Raw genomic sequence first — 21,398 nt, 5'->3', positions numbered from 1 at the left:
TGAATACTAGTTTTATTGCCTGCCTCCCCCTTCTACCCTGTGAGCCCACTGTTGGGTAAGGACCGTCTCTCTCTGTGGCCGACTTGTCATTCCCAAGCGCTTAGCCCAGTGCTCAGCACCCAGTGAGCGCTCAATCAGTCCGATTAAATGAAGGAATGAGTAATAGTTTCATTGCTCAATCCATCCGACCGAATGAATGAAGGAATGAATACTAGTTTCATTGCCTGCCTCCCCCTTCTAGCCCGTGAGCCGGCTGGTGGGTGGGGACCGCCTCTCTCTGCGGCCCACTGGGACTCACAAGAGTCCAGTGCTCTGCTCACAGTGAGCGCTCAGTCAATCCGATTGAATGACTGACTGAATGACTGAATGAATGAATGAGAGGGAGGGAGGGAGGGAGGGCCGCAGCTTCCTGCCCCCTCCCCCTAACCGTCCTCCTCCTCCTCCTCCTCCCCCACTCCAAGCCCCTCCCTCCCCCCCAAGGCCTCCCCTTCAGCCTCGCCTGGCATCCCCTGCCCCTGGGCCTCTCCACCGGGCAGCAGCAGGACCATGCGACCTCTGGACGCCCCCCACCAGGCCTCCCCGCCCCCCACCGACTGACCCCGGGTCCCCTCGCCCCCCTCCCCCCCCAGGGACCCTCCCCATCCTCCCCCCCAACCCTCCCATCCCTCCAGCATCCTCCCCTCCAGCATCCCCTCTTCCCTCCAGCATCCTCCCCTCCCTCCAGCAAACTGGACCTTGGAGCCTGGAAGCGGCTGGCCGGCTGGGTGGGCATCGCCATGGGCAACGCGGCTGGCAGCGGGGAGCAGCCCCTGGCCCGGGAGGGCAGGACCCCCCAGCCCACCCCCAGCGCGGTGCCCCCCAAGCTGCCCATGCCGGCAGCAGGAGAGCTGGAAGAGAGGTTCAGCCGGGTCCTGGTGAGTGACACTGTGTGTGTGTCAGTGTGTGTGTGTGTGTGTGTGTGTCGAGGGGGGGCTACCTGCCCCCCCCCAACCTGGGGAAGGGTCTTGGGGTCCCCCCCACCCCATCCTCTGCCCTCGATTTGGCCTTGCCGTGACTCTTCCCTAGTGACACGTCTCCCCTTCCCTTCCCCCCAATAAGTTGGTCCCCCGCACTTGGGACCCTGGGGGTCTCCGCAGCGGCTTGGGGGGGCTGGAAGGGTCACTTTGGGACAGTGCTTCGCACATAGTAAGCGCTTGATACATGCCATATAGGTTGCCAGCTTGTACTTCCCCAGCGCTTAGTACAGTGCTCTGCACACAGGAAGCGCTTGATAAAAGCCATATAGGTTGCCAGCTTGTACTTCCCCAGCGCTTAGTACAGTGCTCTGCACACAGGAAGCGCTTGATAAATGCCATATATGTTGCCAGCTTGTACTTCCCCAGCGCTTAATACAGTGCTCTGCACACTGGAAGCGCTTGATAAATGCCATATAGGTTGCCAGCTTGTACTTCCCCAGCGCTTAGTACAGTGCTCTGCACACAGTAAGCGCTTGAGAAGTGCCATATATGTTGCCAGCTTGTACTTCCCCAGCGCTTAGTACAGTGCCTGCACACAGCAATCCCTTGATAAATGCCATATATGTTGCCAGCTTGTACTTCCCAAGCGCTTAGTACAGTGCTCTGCACACAGGAAGCGCTTGATAAATGCCATTTATGTTGCCAGCTTGTACTTCCCCAGCGCTTAATACAGTGCTCTGCACACTGGAAGCACTTGATAAATGCCATATAGGTTGCCAGCTTGTACTTCCCAAGCGCTTAGTACAGTGCTCTGCACACAGGAAGCGCTTGATACATGCAATATATGTTGCCAGCTTGTACTTCCCCAGCGCTTAGTACAGTGCTCTGCATACAGTAAGCGCTCAGTAAATACGATTGATTGATTGCCATCAGTAGTAGTAGTATTATTCAAGTTACTTGTACATATTTATTTTATTTATTTTATTTTGTTAATATGTTTTGTTCTGTGGCCTGTCTCCCCCTTCTAGCCTGTGAGCCCGCCGTTGGGTAGGGACCGCCTCTCTATGTTGCCAACTTGGACTCCCCAAGCGCTTAGTCCAGCGCTCCGCACACAGTAAGCGCTCAATCAATACGACTGAATGAATGAATGAGCGAAGTAGCCGCAGGAGTCCGAGGTTCCCTCTGCCCCTCGGATTTTTCATTCCATCGTATTTCCTGAGCGCTTCCTGGGTGCGGAGCACTGGACTAAGCGCTTGGGAAGTCCAAGTTGGCAACATAGAGAGACGGTCAATCAATCAATCGTATCTATTGAGCGCTTACTGTGTGCAGAGCACTGTACTAAGCGCTTGGGCAGTACAAGTTGGCAACATATAGAGACAGTCCCTACCCAACAGTGGGCTCACAGTCTAGAAGGGACGGGATTAGGATTGGAGATGCGGGGGACTTCCCAGGCGCTTAGTCCAGTGCTGGGCACACAGTAAGCGCTCAGTAAATACGATTGAATGAATGGGGGAGTCTTCCTTCCGGGGTGGAGGGCGGCCCTTGACCTTCTCCCAGGCGGGACATCCAATGGCCCAAAGCTTCCTTATCTCCGCCTGCACCCACTGAGGGGATTAATCAATCAATCAATCGTATTTATTGAGCGCTTACTGTGTGCAGAGCACTGGACTAGGGGTGGCCTGGGTTTCCTGCCCACCCCCATCATGGGGGGCTGTGGGCCATGTGCCAGGGAGAAGGAGAGGAGGGTCCAATTTGGGGGTGAGGGGTGGGATTCATGGTATTTTGGGCCGGGGGTCTTGAGCAGAACCAGAGGCAAGGCCAGAGAGGGGAGAGTTGGACCCTGACTCTGGAAGAGGAAGGTCTTTCGTCTCTTTTCTCACTTCCCTCTCTGGGACCTTCCTCTACGCACCCCCCGCACCCAAGCCCCAAGGCCTGTCGTGCCCCGCCCCATCCCTTCATTCATTCAATCGTATTTATTGAGCGCTGACTGTGTGCAGAGCACTGGACTGAGCACTTGGGAAGTCCAAGTTGGCAACGTCTAGAGACGGTCCCTACCCAACAGTGGGCTCAGTCTAGAAGATGATGATGGCGATAGCATTTGTTAAGCGCTTACTATGTGCCAAGCACTGTTCGAAGCGCTGGGGGGGATACTATAATAATAATGATAATGGTGGCATTTATTAAGCGCTTACTATGTGAAAAGCACTGCTCTAAGCGCTGGGGAGGTTACAAGGTGATCAGATTGTCCCACGGGGAGCTCACGGTCTTCATCCCCATTTTACATCCCACCCCACTCTGCCCATCTGATGGGCAGAAGCCCCCCTGCCCCTTCAGCTGCCATCCCCAGAGGAACTTCGGGGGAGCAGATGATAATAATAATAATAATAATAATAATGGCATTTGTTCGTTCATTCATTCATTCATTCATTCGCATTTATTGAGTGGTTACTGTGTGCAGAGCACCGGACTAAGCGCTTGGGAATTACAAGTTGGCAACATCTAGAGACGGTCCCTACCCAACAGCGGGCTCACAGGCTAGAAGGGGGAGACAGAGAACAAAACAGAACATATTAACAAAATAAAATAAATAGAATAGGTACAAGTGAAGTAAATAGAGAAGCAGCGTGGCTCAGTGGAAAGAGGCCGGGCTTTGGAGTCAGAGGTCATGGGTTCAAATCCCGGCTCCGCCAACTGTCAGCTGGGTGACTTTGGGCAAGTCACTTAACTTCTCTGTGCCACAGTTACCTCATCGGTAAAATGGGGATGAAGACTGTGAGCTCCCCCGTGGGACAACCTGATCACCTTGTATCCTCCCCCGCGCTTAGAACAGTGCTTTGCACATAGTAAGCACTTAATAAATGCCATTATTATTATTATTATTAAATAAATAGAGTAATAAATACGTACAAACATATATACATGTGCTGTGGGGAGGGGAAGGAGGTAAGGCGGGGTGGGGGGGATGGAGAGGCCTTCCCAGACTGAGCCCCTTCCTTCCTCTCCCCCTCGTCCCCCTCTCCATCCCCCCATCTTACCTCCTTCCCTTCCCCATAGCACCTGTATATATGTATATATGGTTGTACATATTTATTACTCTATTTATTTATTTACTTATTGATTTTACTTGTACATTTCTATCCTATTTTATTTTGTTGGTATGTTTGGTTCTGTTCTCTGTCTCCCCCTTTTAGACTGTGAGCCCACTGTTGGGTAGGGACTGTCTCTATGTGTTGCCAATTTGTACTTCCCAAGCGCTTAGTCCAGTGCTCTGCACATAGTAAGCGCTCAATAAATACGATTGATTGATTGATTGATTGAGAGGGGGTGGAGGGGGAGAGGCTACTGGCTAGTTGACTACTTTCCTAGGAATGGCATTAAATTGGCCTTTTAGGAAGGGCTTTGAAGATGAGTAGGGCTTGTGGATTGGATTTTAAAGGGGAGGGAGTTCAAGTAAGTGTGAGCAGGGCCTAGAAACTGGGACAGATGAAAGCAGCTTCTCCTTGCTCAGACTTCTGATCTTCCAGGCTATTATTCATTTTCTTGTTGCCTCTGAAATGACTTTTGATTCTTTCGAATCAGTTCTTCCTCCCTTGTTCCTAAAGACCTGCTTAGGTTAGATCTATGTTAAGCGCTTACTATGTGCCAAGCACCGTTCTAAGCGCTGTGGAGGATACGAGGTGATCAGGTTGTCCCACACGGGGCTCACAGTCTTAATTCCCATTTAACTGATGAGGTAACTGAGGCCCAGAGAAGTGAAGTGACTTGCCCAAAGTCCCACGGCTGACAAGTGGCGGAGCCAGGATTTGAACCCCTGACCTCCGACTCCAAAGCCCGGGCTCTTTCCACTGAGCCGCGCTGCTTCTCTAATAATAATGATGGCATTTGTTAAGCGCTTACTACGTGCCAAGCACCGTTCTAAGCGCTGTGGAGGATACGAGGTGATCAGGTTGTCCCACAGGGGGCTCACAGTCTTAATTCCCATTTTCCATTTGAGGTAACTGAGGCCCAGAGAAGTGAAGTGACTTGCCCAAAGTCCCACGGCTGACAAGTGGCGAAGCCGGGATTTGAACCCCTGACCTCCGACTCCAAAGCCCGGGCTCTTTCCACTGAGCCGCACTGCTTCTCTAATAATAATGATGGCATTTGTTAAGCGCTTACTACGTGCGATGAAGCAGCGTGGCCCATTGGTAAGAGCCCGGGCTTTGGAGTCAGAGGTCATGGGTTCGAATCCCGGCTCCGCCACATGTCTGCTGTGTGACCTTGGGTAAGTCACTTAACTTCTCTGAGCCTCAGTTCCCTCATCTGTAAAATGGGGATGAAGACTGTGAGCCCCACGTGGGACAACTTGATCACCTTGTATCCCCCCAGCGCTTAGAACAGTGCTCTGCACATAGTAAGCGCTTAACAAATGCCATCATTATTATTATGTGCCAAGCGCTGTGGAGGATGCGAGGTGATCAGGTTGTCCCATGTGGGGCTCCTAGTCTTCCTACAGCGCTTAGAACGGTGCTTTGCACGTAGTAAGCGCTTAATAAATGCCATCATTATTATCCCTGTTTGGGGAAATGAGGCCCAGAGAAGTGAAGTGATTTGCCCAAAGTCACCCAGCTGACAGGTGGCGGAGCCGGGATTAGAACCCATGACCTCCGACTCCCGAGCCCGGGCTCTTTCCACTGAGCCATGCTGATAATAATAATAATGATAGTAATAATAATGATGATGATGATGGTACTTGTTAAGCACTTACTGTGTGCCAAGCACTGTTCTAAGCGCTGGGGGGGATACGAGGTCATCAGATTGGACATGGTCCCCGTCCCCCACGGGGCTCACAGTTTAAGTAGGAGGGAGTAGGATTGAATCCCCATTTTACACCCGGGGTAACTGAGGCGCGGAGAAGTCATTCATTCAATGATATTTATTGAGCGCTTACTGTGGGCCAAGCATTCACTCATTCAATCGTATTTAAAGTCACTTCCCTTCCCTGTGCCTCAGTTCCCTCACCTGTAAAATGGGGACTAAGACTGTGAGCCCCACATGGGACAACCTCATCAGCATCATCATCAATCGTATTTATTGAGCGCTTACTATGTGCAGAGCACTGTACTAAGCGCTTGGGAAGCACAAATTGGCAACATATAGAGACAGTCCCTACCCAACAGTGGGCTCAACCTCATCTCCTTGTATTCCCCCCCAGCGCTTAGAACAGTGCTTTGCACATAAGCGCTTAACAAATACCAACATTATTATTATTATTATTATTTATTGAGCACTTACTGTGTGCAGAGCACTGTACTAAGCTTGGGAGAGGACAGTTTACAACAAACAGACACATTCCCTGCCCACAAGGATCTGCCAGTTTAGAGGGGAAGACAGATATTAATATAAAGTGAAGTGACTCGCCCAAGGTCCCACAGCAGAGACGCGGTGGCGGCGGGATTAGAACCCAGGTCCTTTGCCCCCCCAGGCCCGGGCTCTTCCCTCTAAGCCACGCTACTTCAGGCCTGTGACAGAAAAGGGAGGCTTCATTGTGGGCTGACCTTGCCGGGAACAAAATTTCCCCCCTTGACCCTCTGGATGCTGTTTGGAGCCGGGACCCCCGAGGGATCTGAGTTCAAGAGATAAAGAGGGAAATTTCTGAGGCGTTGGATTGGCCAAAGACCAGCTCCTCCGACATAGGTTGGGTCCGGGGAGACGATCAGCATCTTGTCGAATTACTGAATTGTAAACCTGGCTTCCCTCCAGCCCTTCCTTCTTCCCTTTTAGACCGTAATTGTGTTGTGGGGAGTGAATGTGTCTGTTTAATAATAATAATAATAATAATGATGGTGTTTGTTAAGCGCTTACTATATACAAAGCACTGTTCTAAGCGCTAGGGAGATACAAGGTGATCAGGTTGTCCCCCGGGGGGCTCACAGTCTTAAACCCCATTTTCCAGATGAGGGAACTGAGGCCCAGAGAAGTGAAGTGACTCGCCCAAAGTCACCCAGCTGACAAGTGGCGGAGCTGGGATTTGAACCCATGACCTCTGACTCCAAAGCCCGGGCTCTTTCCACTGAGCCACGCTGCTTTATTATAAGAATGATAATGATAGCGTTTATTAAGCGCTTACTATGTGCAGAGCACTGTTCTAAGCGTTAGGGAGGTTACAAGGTGATCAGGTTATCAATCAGTCGTATTTATTGAGCGCTTACTGTGTGCAGAGCACTGGACTAAGCGCTTGGGAAGTCCAAGTTGGCAACATATAGAGACGTTCCCTACCCAACAGTGGGCTCACAGTCTAAAAGGGGGAGACAGAGAACAAAACCAAACATACTAACAAAATAAAATAAATAAAATAGATATGTACAAGTAAAATAAATAGAGTAATAAATATGTACAAATAGAATAGATATGTGCAAGTAAAATAAATAAATAAATGTACAAATAAATAGAATAGATATGTACAAGTAAAATAAATAAATAAATGTACAAATAAATAGAATAGATATGTACAAGTAAAATAAATAAATAAATGTACAAATAAATAGAATAGATATGTACAAGTAAAATAAATAAATAGAGTAATAAATATGTACAAACATATATACATATATACAGGTTATCCCACGGGGGGTTGTTTAGTTTAGTGTTTAGAGTGCTATTACACTCTCCCAAGCGCTTAGTGCAGTGCTCTGCACACTGTGAGCGCTCAATAAATGCGATTGAGTGAATAAATGAATACTACAGCGCTCTGCTAACAGCAGGCCCTCAACAAATGCCACTGATTGATTATTCCCGGTGGCAGGGAGATCTCTGGAATGAAAGAGATCCCGGCTCTGCCACATGTCTGCTGTGTGACCTTGGGCAAGTCACTTAACTTCTCTGAGCCTCAGTTCCCTCATCTGTAAAATGGGGATGAAGACTGTGAGCCCCTCTTGGGGCAACCTGATCAACTTGTAACTTCCCCAGCGCTTAGAACAGTGCTTTGCACATAGTAAGCGCTTAACAAATGCCATCATTATTATTATTTATTATTATTAAAGAGACCCAGAGATAATCCCCTTAGAGACTGTAAAATCCTTGAGGGCAGGGATGGCGCCTACCGATTCTATTGTACTGTAATAATAATAATGGCATTTATTAAGCGCTTACTATGTGCAAAGCACTGTTCTAATAATAATAATAATAATGTTGGTATTTGTTAAGCGCTTACTATGTGCAAAGCACTGTTCTAAGCGCTGGGGGGAATACAAGGAGATGAGGTCTTCCCATGTGGGGCTCACAGTCTTAATCCCCATTTTACAGATGAGGGAACTGAGGCAGAGAGAAGTGAAGTGAGTTGCCCAAGGTCACACAGCAGACATGTGGGGGAGGCGGAACTCGAACCCACGGCCTGTGACTCCCAAGCCCGCGCTCTTTCCGCCGAGCCACGCTGCTGGGGAGGTTACAAGGTGACCAGGTTGTCCCACGGGGGGCTCCCAGTCTTCACCCCCATTTTCCAGATGAGGGAACTGAGGCCCAGAGAAGTGAAGCGACTCACCCAAAGTCACCCAGCTGACAGTTGGCGGGGCCAGGATTGGAACCCATGACCTCTGACTCCCAAGCAAGGGCTCTTTCGCTGCTTCTCTGTACTCTCCCAAAGGCTTAGTCAGAAGGAGCAATGGTAAACCACTTCTGTATTTTTTACTAAGAAAACCCTATGGAAAAGAACCCGAGAGTCCCTATGAATCAGAAGCGACGCGATGGCACCTAAGAAGAAAAGGTACTTAGTACAGTGCCCTGCACGTCATAAGCGCTCAATAAATCCCACTGACTAATCCGAAATCTCCTCTGACGTGGCGGCACTTTTTTCTAGTTTAAACTGTACAAAGCGCTGGAGTTGATACGGTCTAATCAGGTTGGATGCAGTCCGCGTCATCATCATCATCAATCATATTTATTGAGCGCTTACTGTGGGCAGAGCACTGTACTAAGCGCTTGGGAAGTACAAGTTATCATCATCAATCATCATCATCATCATCAATAGTATTTATTGAGCGCTTACTATGTGCAGGGCACTGGACTAAGCGCTTGGGAAGTACAAATTGGCAACATCTAGAGACAGTCCCTACCCAACAGTGGGCTCACAGTCTAAAAGGGGGAGACAGAGAACAGAACCAAACATACCAACAAAATAAAATAAGTAGGATAGAAATGTACAAGTAAAATAAATAAATAAATAAATAGAGTAATAAATACGTATCATCATCATCATCATCAATTGTATTTATTGAGCGCTTACTATATGCAGAGCACTGTACTAAGCGCTTGGGAAGTACAAATTGGCAACATATAGAGACAGTCCCTACCCAACAGTGGGCTCACAGTCTAAAAGGGGGAGACAGAGAACAAAACCAAGCATACTAACAAAATAAAATAAATAGAATAGATATGTACAAGTAAAATAAATAAATAGAGTAATAAATATGTATCATCATCATCATCATCAATCGTATTTATTGAGCACCTACTATGTGCAGAGCACTGTACCAAGTGCTTGGGAAGTACAAATTGGCAACACATAGAGACAGTCCCTACCCAACAGTGGGCTCACCAATCGTATTTATTGAGCGCTTACTGTGTGCAGAGCACTGTACTAAGCGTCCCACGTGGGGCTCACAGTCTCTATCCCCATTTTACAGATTCATCATCATCATCATCATCATCAATCGTATTTGTTGAGCGCTTGCTGTGTGCAGAGCACTGTACTAAGCGCTTGGGAAGTACAAATTGGCAACATCTAGAGACAGTCCCTACCCAACAGTGGGCTCACAGTCTAAAAGGAACAAAACCAAACATACTAACAAAATAAAATAAATTCATTCATTCAATCGTATTTATTGAGCGCTTACTATGTGCCAAGCACCGTTCTAAGCGCCGGGGGGATACAAGGTGATCAGGTTGTCCCACGGGGGGCTCACAGTCTTAACCCCCATTTTCCAGATGAGGTAACTGAGGCGCAGAGAAGTGAAGTGACTCGCCCAAAGTCACACGGCTAAGTGGCAGAGCCAGGATTTGAACCCATGACCTCTGACTTCAAAGCCCGGGCTCTTTCCACTGCTGCTTCTCCATGAGGGAACTGAGGCACAGAGCAGTGAAGGGACGCGCCCAAGGTCACTCAGCAGACTGGTTGCGGACCCGGGATGAGAACCCCCGTATATATGTCCATATTTATTATTCTATTTATTACTGACGTGTATATATATCTATACTTTTATTTATTTATATTGATGCGCTTGATGCCGGCCTATTTGTATTGCTTTGAGCCCACTGTTGGGTAGGGACCGTCTCTATATGTTGCCAACTTGTACTTCCCAAGCGCTTAGTCCAGTGCTCTGCACACAGTAAGCGCTCAATAAATACGATTGATTGATTGATTGATTTGTTTTCTTGTCTGTCTCACCCCTTCTAGATTGGGAGCCCGTTGTTGGGTAGGAATTGTCTCTATTTGTTGCCCAGTTGTACTTTCCAAGCGCTTAGTACAGTGCTCTGCACACAGTAAGCGCTCAATAAATACGACTGAATGAATGAACGAACCCTGGTCATTCATTCATTCATTCAATCGTATTTATTGAGCGCTTACCGTGTGCAGAGCACTGTGGTCCGAAGCAGCTTGGCTCAGTGGAAAGAGCCTAGGCTTTGGAGTCAGAGGTCGTGGGTTCAAATCCCAGCTCCGCCGCTTGTCAGCTGTGTGACTTTGGGCAAGTCACGTTGCTCCTCTGTGCCTCAGTTACCTCATCTGGAAAATGGGGATTAATTAATTCATTCATTCAATCATATTTATTGAGCGCTTACTGTGTGCAGAGCACTGTACTAAGCGCTTGCGAAGTCCAAGTTGGCAACATATAGAGACGGTCCCTACCCAACAGTGGGTTCACAGTCTAGATTAAGATTGTGAGCCCCACGTGGGACAACCTGATCACTTTGTAACTTCCCCAGCGCCTAGAACAGTGCTTTGCACCTAGTCAGCACTTAATAAATGCCATCATTATTATTATTTATTCTCCATGACTCAGTTACCTCATCTGTAAAATGGGGATTAAAACTGTGAGCCCCCCGTGGGACAACCTGATCACCTTGTAACCTTCCCAGCGCCCAGAACAGTGCTTTGCACCTAGCCAGCACTTAATAAATGCCATCATTATTATTATTTATTCTCCATGCCTCAGTTACCTCAGTTACCTCAGTTAACTCAGTTACCTCAGTTATCTGTAAAATGGGGATTAAAACTGTGAGCCCCCCCGTGGGACAACCTGATCACCTTGTAACCTCCCCAGCGCTTAGAACAGTGCTCTGCACATAGTAAGCGCTCAACAAATATATTATTATTATTATTATATCAATTTTAATGCCCATCTAGCTCGCTTAATTGCACACTCCTTGCGAACAGGGATTAGCGTGGTCTAGCGGTTAAAGAATAGGCTTGGGAGTCAGGAGGACCTGGGTTCTAATCCTGGCTCTGCCAATTGTCTTGCTGGGGGGACATGGGCGAGTCGCTTCACTTCTCTGGGTCTGCTACCTCATCTGTCAAAAGGAGGAGTAATAATAATAATAAAAATAATAACAATAATAACGATGGCATTTGTTAAGCGCTTACTACGTGCAAAGCACTGTTCGAAGCGCTGGGGGGATACAAGGTGATCAGGTTGTCCCACGTGGGGCTCACAGTCTTAATCCCCATTTTACAGATGAGGTCACTGAGGCCCAGAGAAGTGAAGGGACTTGCCCGCAGTCACACAGCTGACTAGTGGGGGAGCCGGGATTAGAACCCACAACCTCTGACCCCCAAGCCCGGGCTCTTTCCACTAAGCCACGCTGCTTCTCGTGGCTTAAGACTGTGAGCCCCACATGGGTAGTGGACAGTGCCCAACTTGATTAATTTATACCTGCCCCAGCGCTTAGTACAGTGCCCGGCACATAGTAAGAGCTTAACAAATACCATTCAAAAAAAAAAATCACGTCTACCAGCTCCGTTGTATTGTCAAGCGCTTAGTGCAGTTCTCTGCGCACGGCTAGCATTCAGTAAATGCCATTAATTGATAATAGTAATCATCATAATAATAATGATGACATGTATTAACTATGTTATATAGTTAATATATTTAAGGGGAAGCAGCGTGGCTCGGTGGAAAGAGCCTGGGCTTTGGAGTCAGAGGCCATGGGTTCGAATCCCGACTCCACCACATGCCTGCTGTGTGATCTTGGGCAAGTCACTTAACTTCTCTGGACCTCAGTTACCTCATCTGTAAAATGGGGATTAAGACTGTGAGCCCCACGTGGGACAACCTGATCACCCGGTATCCTCCCCAGCGCTTAGAACAGTGCTTTGCACATAGTAAGCGCTTAATAAATGCCAATTATTATCATTATCATTATTATTATAGTTAACTATATCAACTATAATATATAATATATATATAATATATATAAATATATATTATATCGTTAATATATTAACTATATAACAGTTAATGTCATCATTATTGCTCTGCACATAGTAAGCGCTCAATAAATACGATTGATGATGATGATGATGATTACTATTATCAATTAATGGTATTTACTGAATACATATATATTATATTAACTATATACCTATATTAACTATAAAGTTAATACATATAATGTTAATATATTTATTAACATTTATTAACTATGTTTATTAACTAACTAGTTATTTATTAACTATGTGCCAAGCACTGTTCTAAGCGCTGGGGAGGATACAAGGTGATCAGGTTGTACCACAGGGGGCTCACAGTCTTAACCCCCCATTTTCCAGATGGGGGAACTGAGGCCCAGAGAATCAATCAATCGTATTTATTGAGCGCTTACTGTGTGCAGAGCGCTGTACTAAGCGCTAAGTGAAGTGACTTGCCCAAAGTCACCCAGCTGACAATTGGCAGGGCCGGAATTTGAACCCACGACCTCTGACTCCAAAGCCCGGGCTCTTTCCACTGAGCCACGCTGCTTCTCGTGGCTTAAGACTGTGAGCCCCACATGGGACAACCTGATCACCTTGTATCCCCCCAGCGCTTAGAACAGTGCCTGGCACATAGTAAGTGCTTAAAAAATGCCATTCAAAAAAAAAAAATCACGTCTACCAACTCCATTGTATTTTCAAGTTAATATATATAATGTTAATATATTTATTAACATTTATTAGTACAGTTAGTACGCTTAGTACAGTGCTCTGCACATAGTAAGCGCTCAATAAATACGATTGATTGATTGATTGATTGATTCAAGCGCTTAGTGCGGTTCTCTGTGCCCGGGAAGCATTCAGTAAATACCATTAGTTGATGGATTGAACTATATCGACTGAGCCACGCTGTGTGCGTCGCACCCAGAGCCTGGGAAAGTACAAAATAGTCAGTGGTCTAGATCTCTGCCCTCAAGGAGCTTCCCATCTAGAGCGGGAAGAGAGTCACTAAAAGAAATTACCAACCGAAGGAGGTGAGGGAGGATATAAACGTGGACGTAAGTGCTCTAGGGTGGGGTAGAAGTATCTAAGTGCTTAAGTGGAACTTCCAACTTGTACTTCCCAAGCGCTTAGTCCAGTGCTCTGCACACAGTAAGCGCTCAATAAATACGATTGATTGATTGATTGAAGTGGCGGCGGGATGGAGAGATGAGAAACGCGGCGGGGAAGGCTCCTGGAGGAGATGTGATTTCAGAAGGGCTTAGCGGACGTGGACGTTGCCAACTTGTACTTCCCAAGCGCTTAGTACAGTGCTCTGCACACAGTAAGCGCTCAATAGATACGATTGATTGATTGCTTGATTGATTGAAGTGGCGGCGGGATGGAGAGATGAGAAACGAAGCGGGGAAGGATCCTGGAGCAGATGTGATTTCAGAAGGGCTTAGCGGACGTGGACGTTGCCAACTTGTACTTCCCAAGCGCTTAGTACAGTGCTCTGCACACAGTAAGTGCTCAATAAATACGATTGATTGATTGATTGAAGTGGCGGCGGGATGGAGAGATGAGAAACGCAGCGGGGAAGGCTCCTGGAGGAGATGTGATTTCAGAAGGGCTTAGCGGACGTGGACGTTGCCAGCTTGTACTTCCCAAGCGCTTAGTACAGTGCTCTGCACACAGTAAGCGATCAATAAATACGATTGATTGATTGATTGATTGAAGTGGCGGCAGGATGGAGAGATGAGAAACGAAGCGGGGAAGGATCCTGGAGCAGATGTGATTTCAGAAGGGCTTAGCGGATGTGGACGTTGCCAACTTGTACTTCCCAAGCGCTTAGTACAGTGCTCTGCACACAGTAAGCGATCAATAAATACGATTGATTGATTGATTGATTGAGAGAAGTGGTCTGGGGATACGTAGGGGTGGAGAGCGAGGGTGCTTGGGCCATAATAGAAACCAAATGAATAATATAATCATTAAGAAGCACTATAATCATTGAGAAGCAGCGTGGCCCAATGGAAAGAGCCCGGGCTTTGGAGTCAGAGGTCACGGGTTCGAATCCCGGCTCTGCCAATTGTCAGCTGGGTGACTTTGGGTGAGTCACTTCACTTCTCTGGGCCTCAGTTCCCTCATCTGGAAAATGGGGATGAAGACTGTGAGCCCCCCGTGGGACAACCTGATCACCTTGTCACCTCCCCGGCGCTTAGAACAGTGCTTTGCACATAGGAAGCGCTTAACAAATGCCAATTACTATTATTATTATTCTCTGGCCCTCAGTTCCCTCATCTGGAAAATGGGGATGAAGACTGTGAGCCCCCTGTGGGACAACCTGATCACCTTGTCACCTCCCCGGCGCTTAGAACAGTGCTTTGCACATAGGAAGCGCTTAACAAATGCCAATTATTATCATTATTATTCTCTGGCCCTCAGTTCCCTCATCTGGAAAATGGGGATGGAGACTGTGAGCCCCCCGTGGGACAACCTGATCACCTTGTAACCTCTCCAGCGCTTAGAACAGTGCTTTGCACATAGGAAACACTTAATAAATGCCATTATTGTTATTATTATTATTATTTATTTATGCCCAGAGAGCAGAGTGCTCATCTTGGAGCTCACTTATCCACCTGATGGCTTGGGAGAGGGAGAGAGGGTGGGATGGGGAAGTGAAATTTATTTTTTCAGCAGGGCTTGGGCATCCAGGTGTCACCCCCCCAAAGCCAGAGGGGTTGAGGTTGTAGCCCCTTGGCAGGCTTGGAAAAAAGACTGTCTTTCACTCCTTAAGAAGGAATGGGAAGGGAGCTAGGGCTGGGAAAGTTTCGGCGTTGGAAAAGTAGCCCAGACCCCCGTCCTGTGGCTAGCAGGGAAGCGCCCAGACAACAGTAGAACAGTAGAGAAGCAGCGTGGCTCAGTGGAAAGAGCCCGGGCTTTGCAGTCAGAGGTCATGGGTTCCAATCCTGGCTCTGCCACTTGTCAGCTGGGTGACTCTGGGCAAGTCCCCTCACTTCTCTGGGCCTCAGTTCCCTCATCTGGAAAATGGGGATGAAGACTGCGAGCCCCACGTGGGACAACCTATTCACCTTGTAACCTCCCCAGCGCTTAGAACGGTGCTTTGCACATAGTAAGTGCTTAATAAATGCTATTATTATTATTGTGAAGGAGTCAAATTACATGGCTCTCACATACCTGGGCTTTGCACATAATAAGCACTTAATAAATGCCATCATTATCATCATCATCATCAATCGTATTTGTTGAGTGCTTACTATGTGCAGAGCACTGGACTAAGCGCTTGGGAAGTGCAAATTGGCAACATATACAGTCCCTTCCCAACAGTGGGCTCACAGTCTAAAAGGGGGAGACAGAGAACAAAACCAAACATACTAACAAAATAAAAGAAATAGAATAGATATGTACAAGTAAAATAAATAAATAAAGAGTAATAATTATCATTATTATTATTATTATTCAAATCCCGGCTCTGCCAATTGTCAGCTGTGTGACTCTGGGCAAGTCCCTTCACTTCTCTGGGCCTCAGTTCCCTCATCTGTAAAATGGGGATTACCTCTCTCTGTCTCTGCCTCTCTCTGTTTCTCTGTCTGTTTCCCTGTTTGTTTCTCTTTCTGTTTCTGCCTGTTTGTCTCTCTCTCTGTCTCTGTCTGCTTCTCTGCCCTCTCTCTCTCCATTTCTCTATTTCTTCCTCTCTCTGTCTCTATCTGTTTCTCCACCCCCTCTCTGTTTCTCTCTCTCTCTCCATTTTTCTATTTCTTCCTCTCTTTCTCTGTCTCTCTGTTTCTCTGCCCCCTCTCTGTTTCTCTCTCTCCATTTCTATTTATTTTATTAATATGTTTGGTTTTGTTCTCCGTCTCCCCCTTCTAGCCTGTGAGCCCACTGTTGGGTAGGGACCGTCTCTAGATGTTGCCAACTTGGACTTCCCAAGCGCTTAGTCCAGTGCTCTGCACACAGTAAGCGCTCAATAAATATGATTGATTGATTAAGACTGTGGGACCACCCAATCACCTTGTAACCTCCCCGGTGCTAAATACGATTGATGATTGATTGATTGATTAAGACTGTGGGACCACCCGATCACCTTGTAACCTCCCCGGTGCTTAGAACAGTGCTCTGCACGTAGTAAGCGCTTAATAAATGCCATTATTATTAACAGTAGCCCAGGGCCCACTGAAGACCTTCGGAATGAGGCCGTTTGCCCGACCTCCGGCCCAACTGTTCAGAGGAAGGAGGGAAGCTATTTTGGGGTTGAAACTGCCTTGAATAGTGTGTCCGGGTGCAGTGTGCGAGAATCAGCAGCTGTATTCATTCATTCATTCAATCAATCGTATTTATTGAGCGCTTACTGTGTGCAGAGCACTGGACTAAGCGCTTGGGAAGTCCAAGTTGGCAACATATAGAGACGGTCCCTACCCAACAGTGGGCTCACAGTCTAGAACGGGGAGAAAGAGAACAAAACAAAACATATTAACAAAATAAAATAAATATGTACAAATAAAATCAATAACCTCCTTCCCTTCCCCACAGCACCTGTATATATGTATATATGGTTGTACATATTTATTACTCTATTTGTTTATTTATTTTACTTGTACATTTCTATCCTATTTATTTTATTTTGTTGGTATGTTTGGTTCTGTTCTCTGTCTCCCCCTTTTAGACTGTTAGCCCACTGTTGGGTAGGGACTGTCTCTATGTGTTGCCAATTTGTACTTCCCAAGCGCTTAGTACAGTGCTCTGCACATAGTAAGCGCTCAATAAATACGATTGATTGATTGATTGATCAATAGAGTAATAAAGCTGTATGCTGTCAGTGACTTTCAGAAGCGGTTGCGTCTGGGGTCTGCTCCAGATCATCACCATCATCAATCGTATTTATTGAGCGCTTACTATGTGCAGAGCACTGGACTAAGCGCTTGGGAAGTACAAATTGGCAACATATAGAGACAGTCTCTACCCAACAGTGGGCTCACAGTCTAAAAGGGGGTGGGGTGGGGAGATGCCTTCCTCTTAAGCGCTTAGTGCAGTGCTCTGCACACAGTAAGCGCTCAATAAATATGATTGATTGATTCCTCTCTGCCCCCTCAGGGGCATCGGGCAGGGGAATCCACCCCACCACCACCCTGGGCACATCTGGTGATGGGCCTGGGGTCTTCAGGGCACTGTAGAAGCCCCAGGGTGGCGGGAACTAAACTGGCTAGAGCCGGGCGCTCCGTGCCGGCCCAGCTCCCAGGATGAGTCCCCTTCCCGGGAAAAAGGAGTCGGCAGAGGGTGGAATCTCCCTGCAGAATCCGGCAAACCCCACGTCGCTACCGAGGAGCGGCCTGCTCTAGTGGATAGAGCGTGGGCCTTGGCGTCTGAGTGCTTTGCACAGAGTAAGTGCTCAATAAATCATCATCAATCGTATTTATGGAGCGCTTACTATGTGCAGAGCACTGTACTAAGCGCTTGGGAAGTACAAATTGGCAACCTATAGAGACAGTCCCTACCCAACAGTGGGCTCACAGTCTCACAGCCAATAAATACGAGTGAACGAACCAAAGGTCATAATGATGGCATTTATTAAGCGCTTACTATGTGCGACGCTGTTCTAAGCACTGGGGAGGTTACAAGGTGATCAGGTGGTTCATTCAATCATATTTCATTCAATCTTATTTATTGAGCATTTACTGTGTGCAGAGCACTGGACTAAGCGCTTGGGAAGTCCAAGTTGGCAGCATCTAGAGACGGTTCCTGCCCAACAGTGGGCTCACAGTCTAAAAGAAACTATAATAAAACTCTATTTTAGTTGATCATCATCAGTCGTATTTATTGAGCGCTTACTGTGTGCAGAGCACTGTACTAAGCGCTTGGGAAGTCCAAGTTGGCAACATCTAGAGACAGTCCCTACCCAACAGTGGGCTCACAGTCTAAAAGAAACTATAATAAAACTCTATTTTAGTTGATGATATGCTAACATGAGTATCTAACCACAGAATCCTGTGAGAAACAGATTAATTCTTTAATACTTAGGGCAGTTATTGCACTTTTCCAAAATATTTTTATTTTTACAGCACATTCATATTAAAAAAGGCATTTGACCCTTATAAAATCTCCCAAGTGAAAGACGGGAAGATGTTGTACCGATGAGGTCAGACTTGCCCACTCATCTCTCATGAGAAGCAGCGTGGCTTAGTGGAAAGAGCCCGGGCTTTGGAGTCAGAGGTCGTGGGTTCGAATCCCAGCTCCGCCACATGCCTGCTGTGTGACCTTGGGCAAGTCACTTCTCTGAGCCTCAGTGACCTCATCTGGAAAAGGGGGATTAAGACTGTGAGCCCCGCGTGGGACAACCTGATCACCTTGTATCCCCCTCAGCGCTTAGAACAGTGCTTTGCACGTAGTAAGCGCTTAACAAATCATCATCAGCAATCAATCGTATTTATTGAGCGCTTACTATGTGCAGAGCACTGGACTAAGCGCTTGGGAAGTACAAATTGGCAACATCTAGAGACAGTCCCTACCCAACAGTGGGCTCACAGTCTAAAAGTTTGATGATTATCATCATCAATCGTATTTATTGAGCGCTTACTGTGTGTGGAGTCCCCCTGGCCCTCGAGGAGCTTGTGGTCTCAGCCCACAGCCCCCAACCCAATCAATCAATCAATCAATCAATCGTATTTATTGAGCACTTACTATGTGCAGAGCACTGCACTAAGCGCTTGGGAAGTACAAATTGGCGACATCTAGAGACAGTCCCTACCCAACAGTGGGCTCACAGTCTAAAAGGGGGAGACAGAGAACACAACCAAACATACTAACAAAATAAAATAAATAGAATAGATATGTACAAGCAAAGTAAATAAATAAACAAATAAATAGAGGAATAAGTAAAATAAATAAATAAATAAATGAGTAATAAGTAAAATAAATAAATATGTATATATGTTTGTACATATTCATTACTCTATTTATTTATTTATTTATTTTATTTGTACATATCTATTCTACTTATTTTATTTTGTTAGTATGTTTGGTTTGGTTCTCTGTCTCCCCCTTTTAGACTGTGAACCCACTGTTGGGTAGCGACTGTCTCTATAGGTTGCCAATCTGTACTTCCCAAGCGCTTAGTACAGTGCTCTGGACATAGTAAGCGCTCAATAAATACGATTGATGATGATGATGATGATAAATAGAGCAATAAATAAATAGAGTAATAGGCAAAATAAATAAATAAATAAATAGAGCAATTAGTAAAATAAATAAATAAATAGAGCAATAAATAAATAGAGTAATAAATAAATAGAGTAATAAATAAATAAATAGAGTAATAAATAAATAGAGTAATAAATAAATAAATAGAGTAATAAATGCCATCATTATTATTATTATCTGCCATCCACACCCGAAGCAGCCGGGCCGCCTTCTGCCCAGCCTCTGCCCTTCCCGCTGCATCTGCTTAATGAACTTTCCTCCCACCCACCCCCCAGTTGTCCCCGCCGCCCCCTTCCCAATTTTTCCCCCCAGATCTCGCTGGTCCTGACCGGGATGGGTTGGGAAGGGCGTCCCTGAGCAGGCCCTTACCTTCCCTGATGTCCAGGAATCATCATCAATCGTATTTATTGAGCGCTTACTATGTGCAGAGCACTGTACTAAGCACAGGAATAAGAGGGGTGTCATTGCTGCCGCTTAAAACGGAGCTGGGGGACGGAGGGGACGGGGCGACAGCCAAAGATTTGCTGCCTTAGCAACCGCTCTGAGAAAGGAGAGGCTTCTGCTCCTGGAGAGGGGTTTTTTCCTTTTAATTTATTCTATTCTTAAAGATATTTAAGAAGGGGGCTCACCTTCTTCATCCCCATTTTATAATAATAATAATAATAGCATTTATTAAGCGCTTACGATGTGCAAGCACTGTTCTAAGCGCTGGGGAGGTTACAGGACTTTTAGACTGTGAGCCCACTGTTGGGTAGGGACCGTCTCTATGTGTTGCCAACTTGTACTTCCCAAGCGCTTAGTACAGTGCTCTGCACACAGTAAGCGCCCAATAAATACGATTGATGATGACAAGGTGATCAGGTGGTCCCATGGGGGGGCTCACAGCCTTCATCCCCATTTTAGAGATGAGGGAACTGAGACCTAGAGAGGTGAAGTGACTTGCCCCAAGTCACACAGCTGACAATGGGCAGAGCTGGGATTTGAACCCACGACCTCTGACTCCAAAGCCTGGGCTCTTTTCCACTGAGCCACGCTGCTTTTCTATGCTAAGCAGGTCAGAGACGGTCCCTGTCCCACATGGGGCTCACGGTTTCAGTATTGAATCTTCATTTTATAGTTGAGGAAACTGAAGCACGGGTAAGTGACTTGTCCAAGGTCACCCAGCCGGCAAGTAGCAGAGCTGGGAATCCTCTGACTCTCAAGCCTGGCTTTTTTTCCAGTAGGTCATGGGCTGCTTCTCTATAACCCCCACCCACCTCGCCGCGGGTTCCAGGGGGTGATGATGATTAAGGAATTTGTCAATTGGTACTTTCCAAGCGCTTAGTACAGTGCTCTGCACACAGTAAGCGCTCAATAAATACGATTGAATGAGCGAATGTCAAGCACTTTTGGGCCAAGCATTGTTCTGGAGCAGCATGGCTCAGTGGAAAGAGCCCGGGCTTTGGAGTCAGAGGTCATGGGTTCGAATCCCGACTCCACCACATGTCTGCTGTGTGACCTTGGGCGAGTCACTTCACTTCTCTGAGCCAAAGTTACCTCATCTGTAAAATGGGGATTAAGACTGTGAGCCTCACGTGGGACAACCTGATCACCTTGTAACCTCCCCAGCGCTTAGAACAGTGCTTTGCACTTAGTAAGTGCTTAATAAATGCCATTATTATTATTATTATTATTCTGAACACTGGGGTAGATTCAAGTTAATCAGGTCAGACACAGTCCCTGTCCCACATGGGGCTCACAATCTCAGGGGGAAGGAGAACAGGTATTGAATCCCCATTTTACAGTGGGGGAAACAGAGGCCCAGATAA

General features: G+C 46.8%; 1 protein-coding gene across 1 annotated transcript in view; it reads left to right on the top strand.

Moving 5' to 3' along the window:
- The first annotated feature begins 719 nt into the window (after positions 1–719).
- FMNL1 (formin like 1) overlaps positions 720–21,398 on the top strand; it is a 130,588-nt gene continuing 109,909 nt past the window's right edge. Inside the window, 1 exon segment of the mRNA XM_038754724.1 lies at positions 720–914. Coding sequence (XP_038610652.1) covers positions 777–914 — 138 coding nt within the window. The 5' untranslated portion in view covers positions 720–776.

This window comes from Tachyglossus aculeatus, chromosome 11 (assembly GCF_015852505.1).
Source record: "Tachyglossus aculeatus isolate mTacAcu1 chromosome 11, mTacAcu1.pri, whole genome shotgun sequence".
Lineage (NCBI taxonomy): Eukaryota > Metazoa > Chordata > Mammalia > Monotremata > Tachyglossidae > Tachyglossus > Tachyglossus aculeatus.
The sequence above is the reverse complement of the archived record's forward strand: the minus strand, read 5'-3'. Positions and strand labels throughout refer to the sequence as shown.